This window comes from Alexandromys fortis, unplaced genomic scaffold (assembly GCF_014885135.2).
Source record: "Alexandromys fortis isolate MF-2015 unplaced genomic scaffold, M_Fortis_MF-2015_v1.1 scaffold_34, whole genome shotgun sequence".
Classification (NCBI taxonomy): Eukaryota; Metazoa; Chordata; class Mammalia; order Rodentia; family Cricetidae; genus Alexandromys; species Alexandromys fortis.
Genome location: NW_026067933.1, coordinates 4,193,559 through 4,213,076, shown reverse-complemented (window position 1 = coordinate 4,213,076; position 19,518 = coordinate 4,193,559). Strand labels below are relative to the sequence as shown.

General features: G+C 40.8%; 1 protein-coding gene across 2 annotated transcripts in view; it reads left to right on the top strand.

Annotated features, from left to right (window-relative positions):
• Cped1 (cadherin like and PC-esterase domain containing 1) overlaps nt 1–19,518 on the top strand; it is a 295,142-nt gene that overhangs the window by 258,549 nt on the left and 17,075 nt on the right. For both annotated transcript variants that reach the window (XM_050145850.1, XM_050145851.1), the window contains 4 exons: nt 9,942–10,162; nt 10,406–10,507; nt 11,149–11,236; nt 14,438–14,584. In XM_050145850.1, the coding sequence (XP_050001807.1) occupies nt 9,942–10,162; nt 10,406–10,507; nt 11,149–11,236; nt 14,438–14,584 (558 nt within the window). The remainder of the gene's footprint in view (nt 1–9,941; nt 10,163–10,405; nt 10,508–11,148; nt 11,237–14,437; nt 14,585–19,518) is intronic.

Here is a 19,518-nt window from a genome sequence, read left to right as displayed (position 1 = left end):
GATGCATGCAGGTTGTGATACATAACAATCGTTTAATGAATATTAGTAAGACTATGGATCGAGCTCAATGATATGAACTTAAAATATGCAACAACTGTGTTTTTAATCCCCCATGTCATCAATCAATCAATATTTATTGAATAAATGAAACTCTTAATTATTTGTACTCACCACTCTATGAGGCAGATATTAAAAATGTTGTCTACTTTAGAAAATTAATATTTTCAGTGATGAGGTTCACTGGTAAAATGTGTGAGCCACTGTGACTGCGTCTGTTTGCACCAATTTGGTCCATGAGCCTCCACATCTCAGAACTAAAGCAGTAGAGCAGGAACAATCACACTTGTCACACCAGACAGCCCTTTACCCAGAATTTCATTCTAACCTCAGAATCCAGAGGACTGGGCACAATTCCAAGAAGATGTCACAGGCTGTTGTCCTGAAAAGCAATAAATGCAAATACACTGCAGAATTACATGGCTTTTACTCGGGCTCATTTCCTTCATTTGTAAAATGATAAAGAGCCCATAATATTGTCTCTACTGATTATGAAGCTGGTTCTTAGCAACTCTGTAAGGCATCATGAAAAGGGAACATTTTCTTTCTTGTTATTAAGAAAGATACGTTGTTCTAACACCTGAGGACCAAAGTGTATGGACAGGTGATGTACGTGAGCAGAAGTGCATAGGGCTGTGCAGAGGGCTCTGCACAGGGCTGTGCACAGGGCTGACCATAGTGCCTCTCTCAGTCTTGGGCTGTGCTGATCAGCACACTCAGGGACTCGCATTTGCCCCCACACTGGCATTCCTCTACAGACTCTGGTTTCCTCACCAGAATGCTGATTTAGTTTATATACAACATTGAGTGTTCTCCATTTCACAGGATATGAGTGCCAGGGAGACAAAGGTTGTTCTGTTTCAAACTGCAACATTGAGAGACAAAGCCAATATAAACCACATACCAAGCAATCCCATCAGAATAAAAACTAATGCATACATACAAACCTGCTTATGTCCATGGAAAAATTCTGTATGTAGGAAACAGGTAAGAGTGAAGACAGGATATGGGGAAGACACATTAACTCTATTAACTAGAAATCGGACATCAACCTCTGGCTTCTACACATATATACATGTGCACATATATACATATTCTACACGTAAATACATGTGCACACACACCAAACACATCCGCACTTACGCTACATACATACAAAGTAGGAAAATATAATATTTTATTTTTCTAAAATACATGAAATTCTGACTGTTTGCCTCTCTTCCTAACATATCAAATAATCAAGAAGGTTAAGCAATGCTAAATATTCTGTTACCAATGCTATTCAGACAATAACTTCACATATGTATAAGGACAGAAGGTAGAAATGAGAGGGGATGATGCTCAGAATGGCATTCAGGAAATGTGAGCCTAGCTCTGATTCCATCTGATGAAGAGGGTCGTATTCATCAAGCTTATCTATTCATTCTGCTGCCTGCCTGAGAAATATTGAACTGCCCATTCCGCCTGAAAGCGCTACCACAGGACTGAGTCCCACAGGTCACTTGCAAAGGTCGGACTGTGTGACGTCACACCGTTCACTCATTCATCTAATGTTTGCCGAGCTACGAATCGGCCCCAGCAGAATACAACCTGATCCCTCGAAGAGCTGGATTTCAAGGGCGAGGACCATTAAGAGAAGTGTTCAATGGGATGAAACATGATCACTGCAACAGCAGGGAGAAGCCCAGAGGCAGGCACCAGATCCAGACTGGGATGGTCTGGCAAGGTTGCCAGAGAGGAGGCAGCTAGAAAGAAAATGTTTATATTTGAGGCCCTCTAGCTGTCTGTTAGTTTGAAGTAGCTCAATTGTGTTGGAAACACAATCAGGCGTATCCATTTTTCCCCAAGAGCATCTGCTGTGAGACCCCTGTTGTCCAAACCCGGCGGTCTCTTGCTTCCCTCCTGCTGAAGGCATGCTGACAGTGAGGCAGGACTGTGCAGGGGAGGACAGAGGTGTGCTGGTGCCCATGCTTGTGTGTGCTTCAGTTACCTGCAGTGTATATCACGTGCAAGTGAGACCTTACTAAAGAGTGCCCCCTGTATACTGCTCTTACCAACCTGAAGACCGTTACTTCATATGAAAACCTCAAATCCTCAACAATGGAAATCCACAATTTTAATTATTGCTTTGAGGAGGAGTTTGAGCACTAGGGGAATAGGATCATGTGGATCTTTGTGAGTTCAGGGCCAGTCTGGTCTACAAGAGCTCGTTCCTGGACAGGCTCCAAAGCTGGAGAGAAACCTGGTCTGGGGGGTGGGGGTGGAACACACTCTATTACGAGAAAAGCTTCTGAGTCCTAATTCTGGCAAGCCTCAGTTTTGGGGGACATGTTACATCGAGCTTTCTTTCTTTAATGAATCAGATATAATGGTAACAGGATTTGAGTAGACCCCTGAGAATTATCGGATAATTAGAGCCTCAAGAAACATGGAGTTTCCCGTAGGTTCTCCAAGTAGCTTCATCAAATCTCCTTGTGTTACTACGATTTCCCTACTGTTAATACTAGTGAATGCCAAGACCATACTTGGAAAAGCAAGCATACCTGGAGGGAAGGAACAAGACACAAATCAGTTGAGATTTGAAAAGCAGCTCACCTCACTAGAAACTTTGACCAGGAGACTCGCTCAGTGGCAAGCGAGCAGAGCTGGACCTCCTACAACCTCATACCTTGGTCATTAGAGCCAAGCCCTCTACACCTCACAGTTTGGTCATTTTCCTTTATTTCAGTAATGTTGAGTAGAAAAAGCACAGAATGACCTCTCAAGGGGAGAGGGGACAAGAGGCAAAACATCTTAAAAATCCATTTCTGTACAAATTTGTGTATACAGAGGATGTCGTGGGTAAGTGGGGGACACCTATTAAACTTGACTTTAAACTAATTTTAGCCAAGTGGTTATTTCATCTGTGTTTGTGTGTGCTTGTTTTGTGATGTGTGTTAATAATTATGTTGAATCAAAGCAAACTCAATTGAAGAAGCTAGGATGTTAATCATAATTCTATTTCTCCAAGTGAATCCTCGCCTCTCTGTAAACTCTGAGTAGAACTTTGACAAGCATGGATCAGCAGACCTCTGTGCTCACCATGTGAAGCAGTTTAGAAGGATGACGAATTTACAGGTGGAGAAAAGGAAGCAACAAATGAGTTAAGCAAGCCTTGTTTTGATTGTTGGTTGAAAACAGTTCAGAGTTCAAACCAGTAGGAAAATGTCAGAAAAGTGCAATTCAAAGAAAGAAGCAGATGTCGCAGTCATAGCTACTAGGTGGGAAGGACTAATGACTGTGTCCCTCCTTTAGAATGATAAGCAAGAGTGTACCAGTTGTTTATCCAATACCAAATGGTCACTTTGCAAACATTCTACATATATATATATATATATATGTATGTATACACATACATAGAATATATTCTATATAGGCACTTACTTCTACATATATGTGTATGTATATACACACATAGAATAAATTCTATATATGCACAAACATACACGTATACATATATGTGTGTATATGTATTACAGCAATTAAAGAAAAAAGGCCATGAAATTGAAAGGAGGTAACCTGGGGCAGTTTGGGAGAAGGAACGAGAAGGAGGACATGGTATAATTATATTAAAATCTCAATAAAAAATATAATTAAAAAAAGGGAAACAGAAAAATCAATATTGAAAGAGAATTCTTAACCATGGCTGTTGAGAAAAGACCTTTAATGTTAGCTGTCCCTCCCCATTTTCCCCCTTTGCCCTCCCCTCCCATTTTTCTCCCCACTTAATTCCAGCTTCCCCTCCCTCTCTTTACAGCAGTATACTCTAGTTCCTCACCTTGGAAGATCCCCTAGTCTCTTTCTAGCTACCTAACCTCTGTGATTATAGAGATCAATTTCATTGTTCTTAACAGCTGAATAATTTACCACTGTGTACATGTACCCCATTTTCATTATCCATTTGTCGGTTGATGGACATCTATGTCGTTTCCAATTTCTATGTTCTATGAATGCAACAGCTATGACCATGAATGGATAATATCACTGCAGCAAGATGCAGAGTCCCTTGGGTTTTCTGCCCAAGGGTGGTGTAACAGGATCTTGTGGTGGACTGACCTTCAGGTTTGTGAGGAACCTCCCTTCACACCGACTTCCATAGTAGCGTCTCCAGTTTGTGCCCCCACCAGCAAAAGCGCTCCCCTGGCCCTGCATCCTCATCCTCACAAGCATGTGATGTTGTTTTATTTATCTTCACCATGACTTGTGTAGATGAAATCTCACAGTGCTTTTAATTTGCACTTTCCCAATGGCTAAGGTTGTTGAAAGATTTTTATTTTGTAAGTGTTTCTCAGCCATCTGGGCTTCGGTTTGTGAAAAACAGTTTTGTTTGATACACCAATTTTAACTGAGTTTTTGTTTTCCTTCTGTTCAGTTTTTGGTTTTGGGTTTTGTTGTTGTTTTTCTTTAAATATTCTAGATACTAACCCTCTAGCAGACATCTAATTGGTAAAGATTTTTCCCCCATTCTGTAGGCTTCCATGTTGCTTGGGTGATAATGTCCTTCCTTTACTTTACAGAAGCTTTTTAGCTTGAGGAGTTCCCATTTATTAATTGTACTTACTACCTGAGTTATCAGTATCTTGTCTAGAAACTCTTCCTGTACCAGTCCGTCTAAGCCTATTTCCTACACACTCTTCTATTAGGTTCAGAGTATATGATCTTATATTGAAGTTCTTGATCATTTCGGAGTTGAGTTTTGTGAAGGGTGATAGATATGGCTCTATTTTCATACATTTTTTTCTTCTACATGCTGATGTCCAGTTTGGCCAGCACTATTCACTGAAGATGCTATTCTTTCTACAGTGCATATTTTGTTTTCTTTGTCAAAGTATCAGCTCTCTTTGGGTGTATGGAATTATGACTGGGTCTTTAATTCTATTCCATTGGTAAACAGTAAGCTTTTAAATAGTATTTTAGAGTTATGTAGGATCTTGGACAATAAGGTACTTAAAATTTTGAGTGTGACTAACTTAGAATATTTCTTGAATAACACATGAACTCTATGAAGATTACACAATTCATTGTTGCTTGTCAGTCTTAATAATTGAGGTAAATAAAAAGACATGAGTTGTCTCTCTTCATTATCCCCAGTTAAAGGTGACTTATGCATGATGCCTTCCTCCAGCAACAGGCCCAACGAAATGACAGTAGAGTTAAACCATTTTGTTCAAGGAAAACGTGACAAATCCACCTGCCATTACACAGTTGTTTGTTTTTCTTTTCCTGACAATTTTGTGTGATTAAGAATGGGTTGCTTAAAATACATTTATTTTTACCCCATCAGCAATTTGGCTGTGTATGGCCAATATAATTAAGATGCATAATTGAACAACATTCATTTATTATAATCACATCAAGATTCACAGAGAAATGTTTTGTTGAGCGAGATTTTCATCATGACCTAACTCTCATTAGCCATCTCTCTGGTCTCCACTGCATATGACCAGCTGAGCTGCCCCTTGTCTCATTAACAGATGTGGGTACGTCATGAGAACCCTACTTCTCAACCTTGAGGCTCCACAGATTTGCAGTGGGGCTGGGTAATCAAAAAACAACACAGCGTTAGGGCTGGAGAGATGTCTTAGTCATTAAAGGCTGGATCACAACCAAAACAATGGTTTTCATTCATCTATTTGACCAATGTGAACGTACTTTTGTGCCCATCAGAAATGTTCAAGTCACTGCAGGCTTAAAAGTATAAAAAAAAAAAGTATGGGGCTGGATTGATGGCTCAGTGGTTAAGAGCACTGGATGTTCTTCCAGAGGATCGAGGTTCAATTCCCAGCACTCACATGGCTACTCACAACTATTTATAGCTCTAGTTCCAGGGGTCTGGCACCCTCACACAGACCTATACACAGTCAAAACACCAATACACATAAAGTAAAAACAAATAATTTTAAAAAGCTTTTTAAAAGAGTATAACAAAAGAATAAAGGCCTACTTTCCCTGTTCTAGCAATAGATAAAGCAGTTTGTTTCATAGATCCCCATAAGGTCATAGAATTTTTAAATTCTCTTTAATAGTGGGGGGCAGGGGCTAGTTACTTTAGCATTGTATTGCCCAAGCTGATTATTGCTGTAAGTGCTTACCTGACATTAGTGTTTAATGATCACATTTTTTTTTTCATCTTTGACTATTTACACCAACCAGTAGCTTTGCATACCAGTGTAGGGCAATAGTTTTCATAGGAGACAAATTGTCAGCTCAATAGACAGCCACAGATATTTGTTAGGATGATTTAAGCCTTCTAAAACAGAAGCTGTCCTGCAAAATAAATCATTTATTTCCTTTAATAATTCAATAAAACTGAATTATGTAAAGCACATAAGATTGAGTGTGAATCACATGACTGAAAAAACATGTGATAGATGATATTTTTTAACTGTGCTTTGTGCACTGAGTGAGTTGACATTTTGAAGATAGGTATATGTCCTTACTAAGAACACCAGCTTACTTCCGGCTAAGCTTTTTCACCAACAGAACAACCTTAAAATCATGACTGGATATTTTAGTTAGATTTTATCGTTTCTGCCTTTCATAAATGAAAAGACATGGATAAATTAACCTGAAGATTAAGATTCTTCTCAGGCCTGTGTCTTGACAGCTATCTAGGGCCTGCGTTAAAGAATATCTTGCTTGCTGGTGATGGAGCAGGCCCTGTCTACCAGTCTGCATATGGCTCTCACTGGCCACCTATCCACTGTGGAGCCTCTGTGCCCTGGCAGGAGTGCTCAGAGTTGGGGCGGGGTGTCATTGCTCCTCTCCCTCCAGCCAGAGCTTTGCTTGTCAGGCTTGCTGCACACTGTGATAGCTGGCTTGATGGGGATGAAGAAAGCCTGCTGCGGCTTTGAAACTTCTAAGTTCTACCATGTTTATCTGTGTGCTAATGAGTTTCAATGTGCACTGCAAACAAACAGAAAACAAAAACTGCTGCCCATCTTTCTCATACTTTGATGCCAACATACATTTGTATTACACTCTCAGATCGCCAATAAGTACTTGACATCTCACCTAAGCCTTCTGGTGCTGTTATTTCCTCCATTTTACACATATGGAAATGAACCCTGTTTACTTACAATATTATCTAGTTAGTAAAGAACATTGCCTTGGAATTTTGAAACAAGACTAATTTGGTTCCGATGTGCTTTGGTTGGCTTTAGATATAACCCCATGGAAAGACTGAAAATCTAGATGTGTGGGCACTATTTTTGTCGTAATAAGTAATTTCTTTGACTTCTCTAAGCTTCCATATCTCCCTGTAGTTCACAGTAGAGGCACCCAGTGTTTGAAATATCGAGTACAAGGCTCACTGCCTGGGAAGGACTCACTTCACTATGTCAATGAAAAGAAGCAATGAGAAATCTTTAGTATATTTAACTAGAATTTGAAAGGGTGAGGCAGGAGGATTGTGAGTTAGAGGCCAGTTTTTACTTTATTGAAATCTTAAAATTATAACCACAAAAGTTTCATCTTAATTATTCTTAGCTTAGTGTTCTGGGTGAACTTGTATCATCCCCATCAAATTCACTTGCTGAGCTTCTAACCCCTAGTTACCCTTAGTAAGTTCAGACATAAGGCCAAAGGAGAGGCGAATGGGATAAAATGAGGTCAGACAGGTGGTCTACCAAATCCAGTCTGATCAAAGTCTTCGCAGTCAATTAGGACACAGATGCACAGAGGAAGACCATGGGAAGACCGAGAAGACCACTGTTGACCAGCGGAAGAGTCCCCCAGAAGGAAGTAGCCCTGCCAGCCCTTTGCACGTGTATTTCTGGCTTCAGCAATGTACACAGATAAATTTCTGTCTTTGAAGCTGCTCTGTGTGTGGTAAAAAGCCCAATAAACTAACACAGGAGTACATGAGTGGTTGTTACTTCCTGAGAAGTTTTCCTCTTGAAAAATAAGAATTCTCCTTAACCACTTGTCACAAACCTGTAATCCCAGCTATTTGTGAGACTGAATCAAGAGGTTCACAAGCTCGAGACCTGTCTAGGCTATAGAGCAAGTTCAAGGACAACCTGGGCAACTTAGAAACTGTTTCAAAAGGGAAGGTAACAAAAGATCTGGAGACAGTTCAGTGACAGAATGCTTGCCTAGTGTGAGAGAGGACTAGGGTTCAGTCTCTGCCACTAAAAATAAATCATTTTTAAAAATTAAAAATCTAGACTGTAAAATCAAAGACAAAGCCTACAAGGATCAATTTGATATATTTCACTATTTTATTGTGCTAGAATCTTATCACCCCAATGGAATTTGACCAGGCCCATTAGTGAGGGGTCTGCCATGTTCTTCTGTTAAGCCACCATCTTTATGACAACAGTATCATGTCTTAAGGCTAATTGGAATAGCTTTCTAGGCTCCCTCACAGAGATTCTCTAGCATACTGTGAGAATTATAAGCCTTTTCAGATGCTTACTAAATTCACTGTGGATGGGGAAATGAGAAGAGATGGCAGTGCACACTGTTATGATGCTAACAGGGGAAATATGTGCAACTCTGAGGGGGAAAAAAAGCAAATCTCAAAGAGAAAAAAACTGAAGAATGAGTTAAACCTCATCTAAAGCATTCAAAGGAATTGTCTACAGTAAAGGACCCTATTACCTTCAATTTACTAAGTACTTTTCATGTGTATGTTCAGCACTGTGAGGGAAAACAGAGTTCGAAATTTATCTTTCCAAATACTTCTTAGTAAGATATGGGGGAAGGACACAGATGCAAGTAGCCATGACGTCATGTAGCCTTTGATAACATCTGTAATGAAACGAAAACGTAATAGAATCATAGAACACAGAGTGAGTCACTGTAGCTGGGGCACCAGAGGAGGCCTTTGGTGGGAGTGTCGTTTTCGTCAGTTCCGATGGTTGACAGGTGTGTTTGTACAGGGAGGGACTCTCAAGGCAGGTGGATTAATACAAGGGAAAAACAGATGTTGGAGAACACAAATCATGTTCCCCCAGGAAGCCCGAGTCTGTCCCTCTGATACGAGGAGATGCGATGAGAAGCTGGGCCTGCACTTGAAGGCAGAGAACCTGGTTTGTGTCTTATATTCACCATTTACTAGATTTATGACACCAGTCTTCCCAAGTCTCAAATTGCCCATCTGTGGCAATCTCCACATAACAGAGACTATTAGGCAATAAAATCTCGGTAACTGTTAGCTGAACCTAAATACTTCAGAACTGACTCTGTAGGGAACGGTAAATGAACACAACTTTGAGAAGCAAATAAGATAATGTTGAATGAATCAGAATGCAAGAAAAAAGATGTGAGTGACGTGTTTGCCACAGCACAACTTTGAGGCAGAGCTAGCCTGAAGCTGGGCTGTGCTGGCACGGGACAGACTTCCCTGGAAAACAAATGCAAAGTGGGTTGTGAAATATTGCTCAAAAGGATCCCCATCCCATGTTTCTTTCTTTATTAAGTAATGGCATATCTTCTATGGAGCTACTTCTGTGGGTTCTCAGTTTGCAGATCTATCGAACAAAGACTGAAAATCCTAAGTATCTCTAGAGTTCTGCAATATTCCATGGATCTTAACATCAGTAAGTCTTGTTTACCTGCTTAGATGAATATAAGTAAAGTGATGGATATAAAAGAGAGAGAAAAATTGAAAATAAAATGAAGAGGAAGTTCCACACACTAATTAGTGGAACAGGAGATGATATCATTGCTAACAATATGAAAGAAACAAAAGAACAGTTTGGGGGAGATTTCGGTGGAGAAGATTAAGGATGTTTCTAAAGGTTGAAAGGCTATCCTTCACTTAGATGTGTGATCTTATGTGCATTGTATTATATACCAGGTCAACACATGACTTGACAACAAACATGTTTTCTCTACAGATTCTTTTCATTGGCGATTCCACCAACAGAGGAATGATGTACTATCTTATTGAGAGACTGAACGAAACCCTGCAAGAGTGGCAGAAGGTGCATGGCACTAAACTGTATCCCGGTGTCAATGGGGGGAAGACTTTGATCAGCTACTCCTACTACCCCCAGTTCTGGATAAACCCTTCACTGAGACCAACATTTGAGAAAGCGCTTGAGCATCTCTTGCAAAGGTACAATAGCGCTACTATGCATGGCAAAATGCCACCATTGTGTAGTCGTAATTGCGCGCTGTATATCAAATGTGCTGAAAAGCTTAGATATCCGCTAATGTGGCTGAAAACGAGCTGCAAATGACAAGGAAGCCTTGTGATCAGGAAGCCAGGCATGGTTCATTGAAATGTAAGGCAATCCGGTTAAAATGTTTACCATCTGTTCTAAAGCAACACGTGTTGTTTTTTCTTTCTGGATTTCAGATCACATCCCCTAGAGAATACTGACCGGACAGTATTGGTTGTTGGTGGTGTTCAGTGGCTCAATTCCAATCACCTGCAAATCATTCACAAGGTTTTAAAGAGGTAACTGTAGCCACCATCATCCATGTCTTCTTCTTTTGTTTGAAAGTACCGTATAGTTAACCAAACTTCATCCAGGGCTTATTTAGAGGGCAGATGTAGAATTGAAAATTAGAAATTTAAAGGCAAATCTTATATTTCAAAATAATTTTATATTCAATCAGGGATGCTTAGCATCCTAATTTAAAATGACTCCAGATCAAAACCTATGTACTAGTCAGGTGTGGTAGTACATACCTGTAATTCAAATGTTTAGGAGGCTAATGTAAGAGGGTAAAGAATTCATATTCAGCACTGACTATAGACTAAGACCTTGTCTCAGAACAAACATATGCATATATTGAAAGTAATAAGAACAATGCCTAATACAGTCTCATTGTTATATAAGTGACTCAGATGAAACAAGGTGATTAATATATTTAAGACATTATTATTTATCATTATTATTGAATAATGTCTATTAACATGCAAAATTCTATCTACAGAAAGTCTTAATATATGACAAGTAAATACAATAGGCGTTTCATCCTATATGCAAATGATCACATTCTAAATTGATTCTACCATATATATTTTTATAAAAAACGAATGCATAGAAACGCAACTGAAGTTTTTTACTTTAAAATTCTGATCATTTCCTTCAGGGAAAACTTGCTCAATATCCTAGTGGTCATCAAAACTCTGGGGATTGGATTTCATCTGCCAGTGGACGGGGTGCATTTCCTAACCCAGGTAAGCCATTTCTCCCAGGCTGCATGAACTGATGAATCCCTGAGAGGACATGCAGAATGCCAAGAGGCCTTCTACCATACTCGCGAGCCTTCATACAAATAAAAATCGTATGCTTAGGAAATATGATTACAAATTTATCCTAACAGTTCCTGCAGACCCGGAGACCATAGTTCATTCATGTGCTATAAATAATACCCCGAGTTCAAGGGAAAAAAAATAAACAGCTATGGGAAATAGCACTAGACTCACAAACAAGAGAACTTGTGTGTTCACCTTTGGTGTTTATAATAAGAGACTTCTCTTCAGATCCACGCTGAAACCACAAATGAAATTGTCAATATCAGTGAATCTTTTCGGAAACAGTATCTGATGATACATGTATATGAGTGATATAACCGTTTTTACATCAGTTGGATATTCACAAATGAAAGGTATTAGATGCCTCTGGTCACGTTTTTTTTGTTTGTTTGTTTGCTTGCTTGCTTTTTTAGAGACAGGTTTTCTCTGTGTAACTTTGGAGGCTGTCCTGGAACTTGCTCTGTAGACCAAGCCAGCCTCGAACTCACAGAGATCCTCCTGCCTCTGCCTCCTGAATGTTGGGATTAAAGGCGTGCACCACCACTACCCTGCACTGGCCAGTCCTTAAAGACAGTAAATTTGTCTCACCACTAAGTATGAAAATTAGAACAGAAAATAACGACACCTGTAGGTTAGAGAACCTTACTCCAGCACAGAGACTAGCCAAGTTGATAAGCAAGTGCAGAGTCGTGATTCAGGGCAGACTGTCCATTTAATACGTAACGAGGTTAAGATTGCCTTTCATTGCCCTGGCAGTAGTGGCACCCATGCCTTTAGTTCCAGCACTCGGGGAGACAGAGGCAGGCAGATCTTTGTGAGTTCAAGGCCATCCTGGTCTACAAGAACTAGTTCCAGGACAGCTAAGGCTGTTTTACAGAGAACAAAAGAAACAAACAAACGAAAACATTGCCTTTTGTCTCTGTTATGGAGCCGCTCTAGCTTCTTCAAGCAGGGAGTGGGATTCCCCCGCCCCCTTTACTGGAAACTTTGCCTTCCTGAATGCCAGTTATCTACAACACAGAAGAGCTGTGTTCAAAACTCCAAATTCATCACAGTGAGGCCGCCTTGGCTTTGGTTAACTTAAAGTAAGTTGGGACATCAACCTCTAGGGAACAGAAAGATTTAGGACAACTGGGAATCGGGGTGGGGGGGGCTCGATAGTTTTTGCGGTGAATTAGGAGCTGGAATCATTTTAGTATCATTCAAATGCTTCCAGTCAAGGCTGAGATTCATTCCTGACACTCGGGAGCACCACATATTTCTGTTCTTACAGTGCTCCTCCCAGCATCCGATACTTGTGACCCTCGCTTACATCTAGGTTGTTAGCTTCCCAGCATTTGTCTCCTGCATTTGCTGTATTATAGATCCTGTGTTAAGATTTCACCTGCCCCAGAGCTGTGGTGTAGCTCATCAGTCTTTATAAACGGAGTGAGGACAAAAGGTGGGGAAAAGAGAGGCAAAGAATAGAAAGGGAAAAGCGACCACAGCAAGGGAAGACAGCGCATTGTTCACGCTCATAGCTGTCCAAGAGGGGCCTTTGACCTTCTTTGTAGACTCATCCCTTCTCACCAGGACATGGATATATATGTAAATGAGGACAGGGTTGTATACACACACACACACACACACACACACACACACACCATACATGCGTGCATGCCATTCTCTTAGTGACTCCTAAACCTTAAGATCAATGTTTCCCCTTCATGGATCAAATTCTCGCCCACCTCCTCACCCTGGTAACTTCCTCAGACCCATCAAGTATTAACTTAAGTGTCATTTTTCCTGGGACTGCCTCGTTAAGAGGTCTTTCTATTCACTGACTTTATCTTAAAGAAAACACTCTTCTTCGGGTGCATGTAAGCCTCGCAGAGACAACAGAAGAAAAAAATTTGACGTGTACCACTTCTTTTATCTTGCTCTTGGCTTAGCAAATGAAAGCAATTGTTTGCCTTTTTCTAATGAAGAAAACATCAGACATTCCTATTACCTTTCATAAATGGGGAAGAGTGATTCCTTCCCTGTGTTAGCTGGGAGGGTCTTCTAAGATCCTCTTCACAAAAGGCTTGACGGAATGAAAGGATGTGCTGAGGAAATGCATTGAAATGGTAAAAAGGAGGTAAGCGTTAAGAGCAGGCTGGAAGCGTTCGCAATGCAGTCCGATGAATGTCATTCGGTTTTTACCGCTCATCTACTGAGTGGTCAATGTCCTGACGGTTGTATTTGACGCGGCCTCTGATGGGAAAGGAGAGCAGGCAGGCTGCACTGGGGAGGTGGGGGGGGGGGGGATCGGATTGAAGGCTGCTTTGAGAAACTTAACCAGGCCAGGGGAAGATCTGGGAGACAGAACAATTGGTGATGCTGTCCCTCCCTGACAGAGTGAACCTGAGCTAGAACTTAGCTAGATTCAGTCATTGCCAGCAACACAGCAGGCAAGGTGGGAGGGTGGGAGGAATATGATCCAGAGAGGAAATACATGGAACCCCTGCCCAATTTGGCCGCTTTCCTCAAAGCATACTCCTCCTCCATGTCCAAGTTTTGAGTAAACCTCACTCAGAAATATTCTGGAATCTTCTGTGCCATGGTCCACTTGCTCCCCTTCTCCTGGCAGTTATTCCTTCTGGCATATTTTTCCCTACTAAAGGACTTACTAATTATGGGTATACCCACTTCTCCATTCAGACTGCTGAGTTTTCCAAGCACAGATCACGCACTATGTACCCTTCCATTCTGTCCCTTAGCGAGAGGCTAAGCAAAACTCGGGGGCCAGTTAATATTCAAGGGTGTTAATTAAATAAAAACCCAGAAAATGGAGGTCTACTTTGTGGTAGGTAAAACACCACTTTTCAATTTGAGAATTTTTAAATACATTTACAAGCAATAAACATAATTGTTTTCAGGTAAGGAAGACATTCATTTATTATTGTGTCATATATACATAGCAGTTATGCTTGTGTTTTAAGAAAAAAGGACATATGTTATTTTAAAAATTGATATGGAATGTATCTCTCCATATAACCAATCTCGGTAAAAGAAGGTGAAATTTATATAATGTCTGAGTTACTAAATCACAAAATAATCGTTTGTTAATCAAAATCCTATGTCTCTTGCTTGACAATACAGAGTGAAGTACGAAACTTATATAAAGAAAATCAGAACATTCTGGAAGCTGCCAAAAACTATGGCTATGAAGTAGTAGACACGTTCACTATCACGATGGGACGACACAAGGAATTCCTGCAGGGCAATTGTGGATGCCATTTCCATGAGGTATTTGTAACAGAGTTCAGAGTTTTGTAGTTTGGGGTTGCTGGGTTTAGTTTTGTTGTTTTGGTCTTATACCTTTCATGTATTTTACATGAGAAAAAAAATATGTCAAAAGTTGCTATGACTATCCGCTTTGTGAAATGAAGCACTAGACGTTAGTGTTCAGATATGGTAAACCCAGAATCTTGGGTGGCTGCAGCCGGAAAGACGTGGAAGTCAAAGAGGGCTGGCTTCTCCAACAGACTTCACGTGTCCCTTCCACCAGAAACCACACTGAGTTTATTAAGATCGCCTTCAGAAACATCAGGGAAAGGTTAGTCACAGGAAGTTGTGGTTCGAAGGTATCTACATGGCTGAAAAGTTCAACCCGGGGCGATAAACCACAGAAGCGGCATTCCCAGAGTCCCTTGCTCAACGGACTGGCAGCTCTACCAGAGTTCCCTCTTCCCAGCAGTTGTCACTGCTGAATATAACCTCCCGGACTGGGGCTTGAGAATCCGGAGGCTTCCTTGTGTTAGCTCCGTGGATGCGTGCTACTCAAATGAAGAGTTCCCCAGTTTACCTTCCCAGTAGATCTTGATTCGCTCCACCTCTGCTTTCTTGGTGTCCTCTTACAACCCATGAACACATTTAGTCAGTTGGCTAGTGAGATAGAGCTGCAGTTTGTGTCTGATCCTGTTTATTTATCTAGCTGTCTTCATTCCTCTTGGTCCCCAGCTCCTCACTGGTACACCAAAGTCATTAAAACAGTGGTGTTCTCTATGCTCTGCTGAGAAATTCACTTTACTTCTCTCTCTCTCTCTCTCTCTCTCTCTCTCTCTCTCTCTCTCTCTCTCTCTCTCTCCCCCCCCCCCCCCCTCCCTCCCTCCCTCCCTCCCTTCCTCTTAACCTCTCTCCTTCCTTCCTTTTTTTTTTTTTTTTTTGCTTGTTGGGGGGGGGGGGGAAATGCTCAAGACAGAGTTTCTCTGTGTATCGGTGTCTGTCCTAGAACTTACTCTGTAAAGCAGATTAGCCTCGAACTCACAGAAATCTGCCTGCCTCTGCCTCCCAGGCACTGGGATTAAAGGCGTGCACCACCGCCACCTGGCCACATCATCTTTTTATGTGACCAGTGACAGTAACTCTCTGAGAAGTGAGAGCCAGAAGCCATAGTGGAGAGTTTCTGAACAACCATCCTGAAACTTGGCCATGTTTCATCATAGCAGATGTTAAGTTGTAGTGTACTGTTCACTAATCTCTTCCATAAGAAATATACCACCGTAGACTGCTTGTTCTATTTTAGAAAACTCCATGCTTAGAAATACAAGCTCAGATAGTTCAGGAGAGAAAAAAATCAAAAATGGAAAAAAACAAACAAACAAAAAAAAAACAGTGAACTATCCCAGGATCATCGTGGGTCACAAAAGAAAGCCAATTGTCACAGAAAATTGGCACTTTAAAAAACAGCATGCATTTTTTAATCTCTTTTAGAAAATGTTTACTTATTTGTGTTTATATAATATGTCTTCAATTAGTACTCTGGAGGAAGGGTGTGTGCTTCTCTCTTTCAGCATCAGGCTCCGACAGACTGAAAAGGAAATGTCTTCCAAAGGCTTGGAGCACAATTCCAATTAAAGCCAGCGGATGTCCTTCCCACATGATCATTATTACATGTGTCTGCTGTCACAATGTCAGTGGGTTTATACTAATAGTCCTGGAATTTGAAAACCACACACACACACACACACACACAAAGAGTCTTTGAACCACTAGCAGTAAAATACTGATTTAGAATTACTTCTAGCAAAAGCTATCTTTAACTTACAAGAGAAGATTTAAGCATGGCAGGTAAAATATTTCACGTAGGAGATTATAAAATGTTCCTATAGCAATCATACACAGACGACTTTCTGTTGACTTTCTTCCTCATGTACACTGTTTGGACGACAAACCCTGTGCGTCTCCCACCAATGAAGTCAGCTGATTCCTGAGTGCCGAAATCCATGCTCAATCTCCCATGATTTCATTGAAGATGGCTTCCAGGAGCATTTGTCATTTTTGATACAATATGGAGTTGATGAGGTCAGCTTTCCAACTGACCCTCTTCCTAGGGTCTCCAAACTCAGTCATTGATCATCACCACTCCTTATCAGAAGTTTGAGCACTTGTATCTCACTCGGGCCATCTCTCATGATGATGCTGACATTTTATAATATTTCTAAGGTTCCACATAGCAGAATATTAACATTCTCCTGATTCTCATCTTTTGCTTCATGTTTATTTTATAAGATTAGCCAAAAAAGAGGGATTCACCTTAAAATAATAGCAAAAAAGAAGAAATGGTAGTATTAGAACCTTAAGAATTTTAGCGCAAGAATTTTATCCTCTGGTGTTCAATTAAACTATGTCCACATACACTCAAGAATACTTGCAAGGAGTTGGTATCATTATTTCAGTGAGACCTTGCCATCTCATCGCTCTGTGGTCAGGATTCTACTGCAGACATAGCAAGCCTGCTTCTGGGAACTTGTCACAGGTGAAACTGCAGTTTAGAAAGCCTCTTCGGTCTGTCAAAAGATCGAAAAAGAACAGGCTGTGGCTGTGAATCTAGAAGCTGTCTCCAAACGGTGCACATGCATCTTGACAAAAACTCCTCCCTGATTAGCAAAGCAGGCGTTTCTTTTGATGGGCGGAAATGGAACCTTATTTTCCCCATGTTTATTCAGGACAACAAACTGGATCCTGGGCACTCTTACCCAACAGAGGTTTCTGATGGTGCCTTTCATTGTGTGGCAAACATCTACTGTGAGAGAAGCAGAGACCTGGAAACTATTTGGTAATATCAGCCCAAATCTAGCTACAGAAAGGGCAAAGCCACAACAGTCGCTGGGTGGTTTCTAATCAGCCCATTCAGCTGTGTAGGCCTTAGGTAATAGCAGACTTTAATGTCTGGCAAATGTGACTGTAACTTTTTACTCCGGCGACAGAGAGAGCATATGGCATTAAGACCCAACAGGTTGCCTTGGTATGCAGACATGGAAAGAAAAGAGGAAGGAGGTTCAGTTCTCTGTTAGGGATGGTTTTTCCACAATTCTTTAGTCTCAGTATTTGAGCTAATTAAATAAACAACGTGATGGAGCTTAAAAATCATGTTTTTCTCTTACTCCTTTCCATTTCAAAAATTCAGTGTCTGAATACTACAAGGCCTGAAAACAAATAAAATACCTTTGGACTGAAGATGTAGCTCAGCGATAGGACCATTGGCACTTGCCTAGTGTATATGAATCCCTAGCTTCAATCCCCAGCACCAAACATACACACACACATACACGCACACACACATTCACATACATACAAACACAAATACAAACATACACACCCATACACACATACAATCCTTAACTTCATCAGTCTAAAACTGAAAGAAAAAAAAGAACAAAGTGAATATATAACTGAAAATCTCAGAATTCAACTATTAGCGTGGATTTGCTTTTTGTAATTTCTAAAACTTTTAAAAACTAAACATAATTGCATCATTTCTCCATCCCTCCCCTCTTTCCCACCCTTCTCCTTCCTACATTCCCCCTCATTCACTTTCAAATTCACAGCTCCCCCAACCCCAATTAGTATTATCATGTATACACAAATGCATACATATATAAATGCAGCCTGTTGAGTCTGTTTAGAGTTTTTTGTATATCCATGACTCCAGGGATGACTACATGATTATTAGAAGAACGATTAGGGGCTCATCCCTAGGGAATACTAATTCATTCTCTCTCTCTCTCTCTCTTCTCTCTCTCTCTCTCTCTCTCTCTCTCTCTCTCTCTCTCTCTTTCTCTCTCTCCAGTCATTAGCTGCCTGTAGCTCTTTGTCTAGGGATGGACCCTTGAGATTTCCTCCCTCCTCTTTAGCATGCCTCTTGGTGCTGTTGTCACCATCCAGGTCTTCTTTAAGTAGCCATGTTGTTGAGGTATACATTCTGCCACTTCTCAGAGACACAATCACATACTTGGCTTCCTGGTCCTCTGGCCCCACTTCCATAATCTTCCCTGAGGCTTAGGTGTGGGGTTATGCTGTAAATATATCCATTTGGGATGGATGCCCCATGATTAACTGTTCTCTGCATTTTGACCATTGAGACTTTCTGTGATGAGAAAGGGAATCTTCCTGTCTACTGCTAAGAGAAGTTTCTTTGATGCATGATGAGAGTTAAACTTATCTGTGAGTACAAGAAAGAGTATTTAGGCTGGCTTCTTAAGGTCGCTGTTGTAAGCTCTCCTCTGAGATCAATAGCTTCACTATCCCTGGGTAATTGGCTAACTTTCCAGTAACATGCACGATTTCACTCCTCTGGGCCTTAAGTCCAATCAGACAGGTGTTGGTTACCACCTAGATATCAGTGCCGTTATTGCACCTTTATGGCTATCTTACCAAAGCATGAGTTTTTGTAATAAATTACTATGACAGATTTCTTAGAAAGTGTTTTTAAGCACTCTAAAACCTCTACTACTGTTGGGAAATCAGCTAGACTGCAAGAAGTACCTAAAAAGCCATATGTCCCCAAGGCCAGACTCAAATCCCCTTTAACCTTTGTTTTCACTAGTATGCCCCGTACTGCCACGTTCAAACTGAAGCTTTCTGCTTATCCTTCCTTACCAGCTAGCAGCCCAATCAAGCCAGTTACCTAGCCCTGTTTACACTTGAATACTCTCCTAAGCCTTTGCCCTGCATCCTGTTCCAAATACATCAGCCTTGTTTATTCTTTCATGCAGTCATCCAGCATTTGTTTAGTGGGTCCACCTCTTGAGCTAAACAGTAGAAAGTAAAAACAAATAAGGCACATTTGTTCCCTGGCCTGAAGATATGGCTAAGACATAAGTTATAAAAACCTGTATGACACGGTATGTAGAGTAGCATGTTAGAGATACACAGAAGCTATAGTGGTTTTATATATA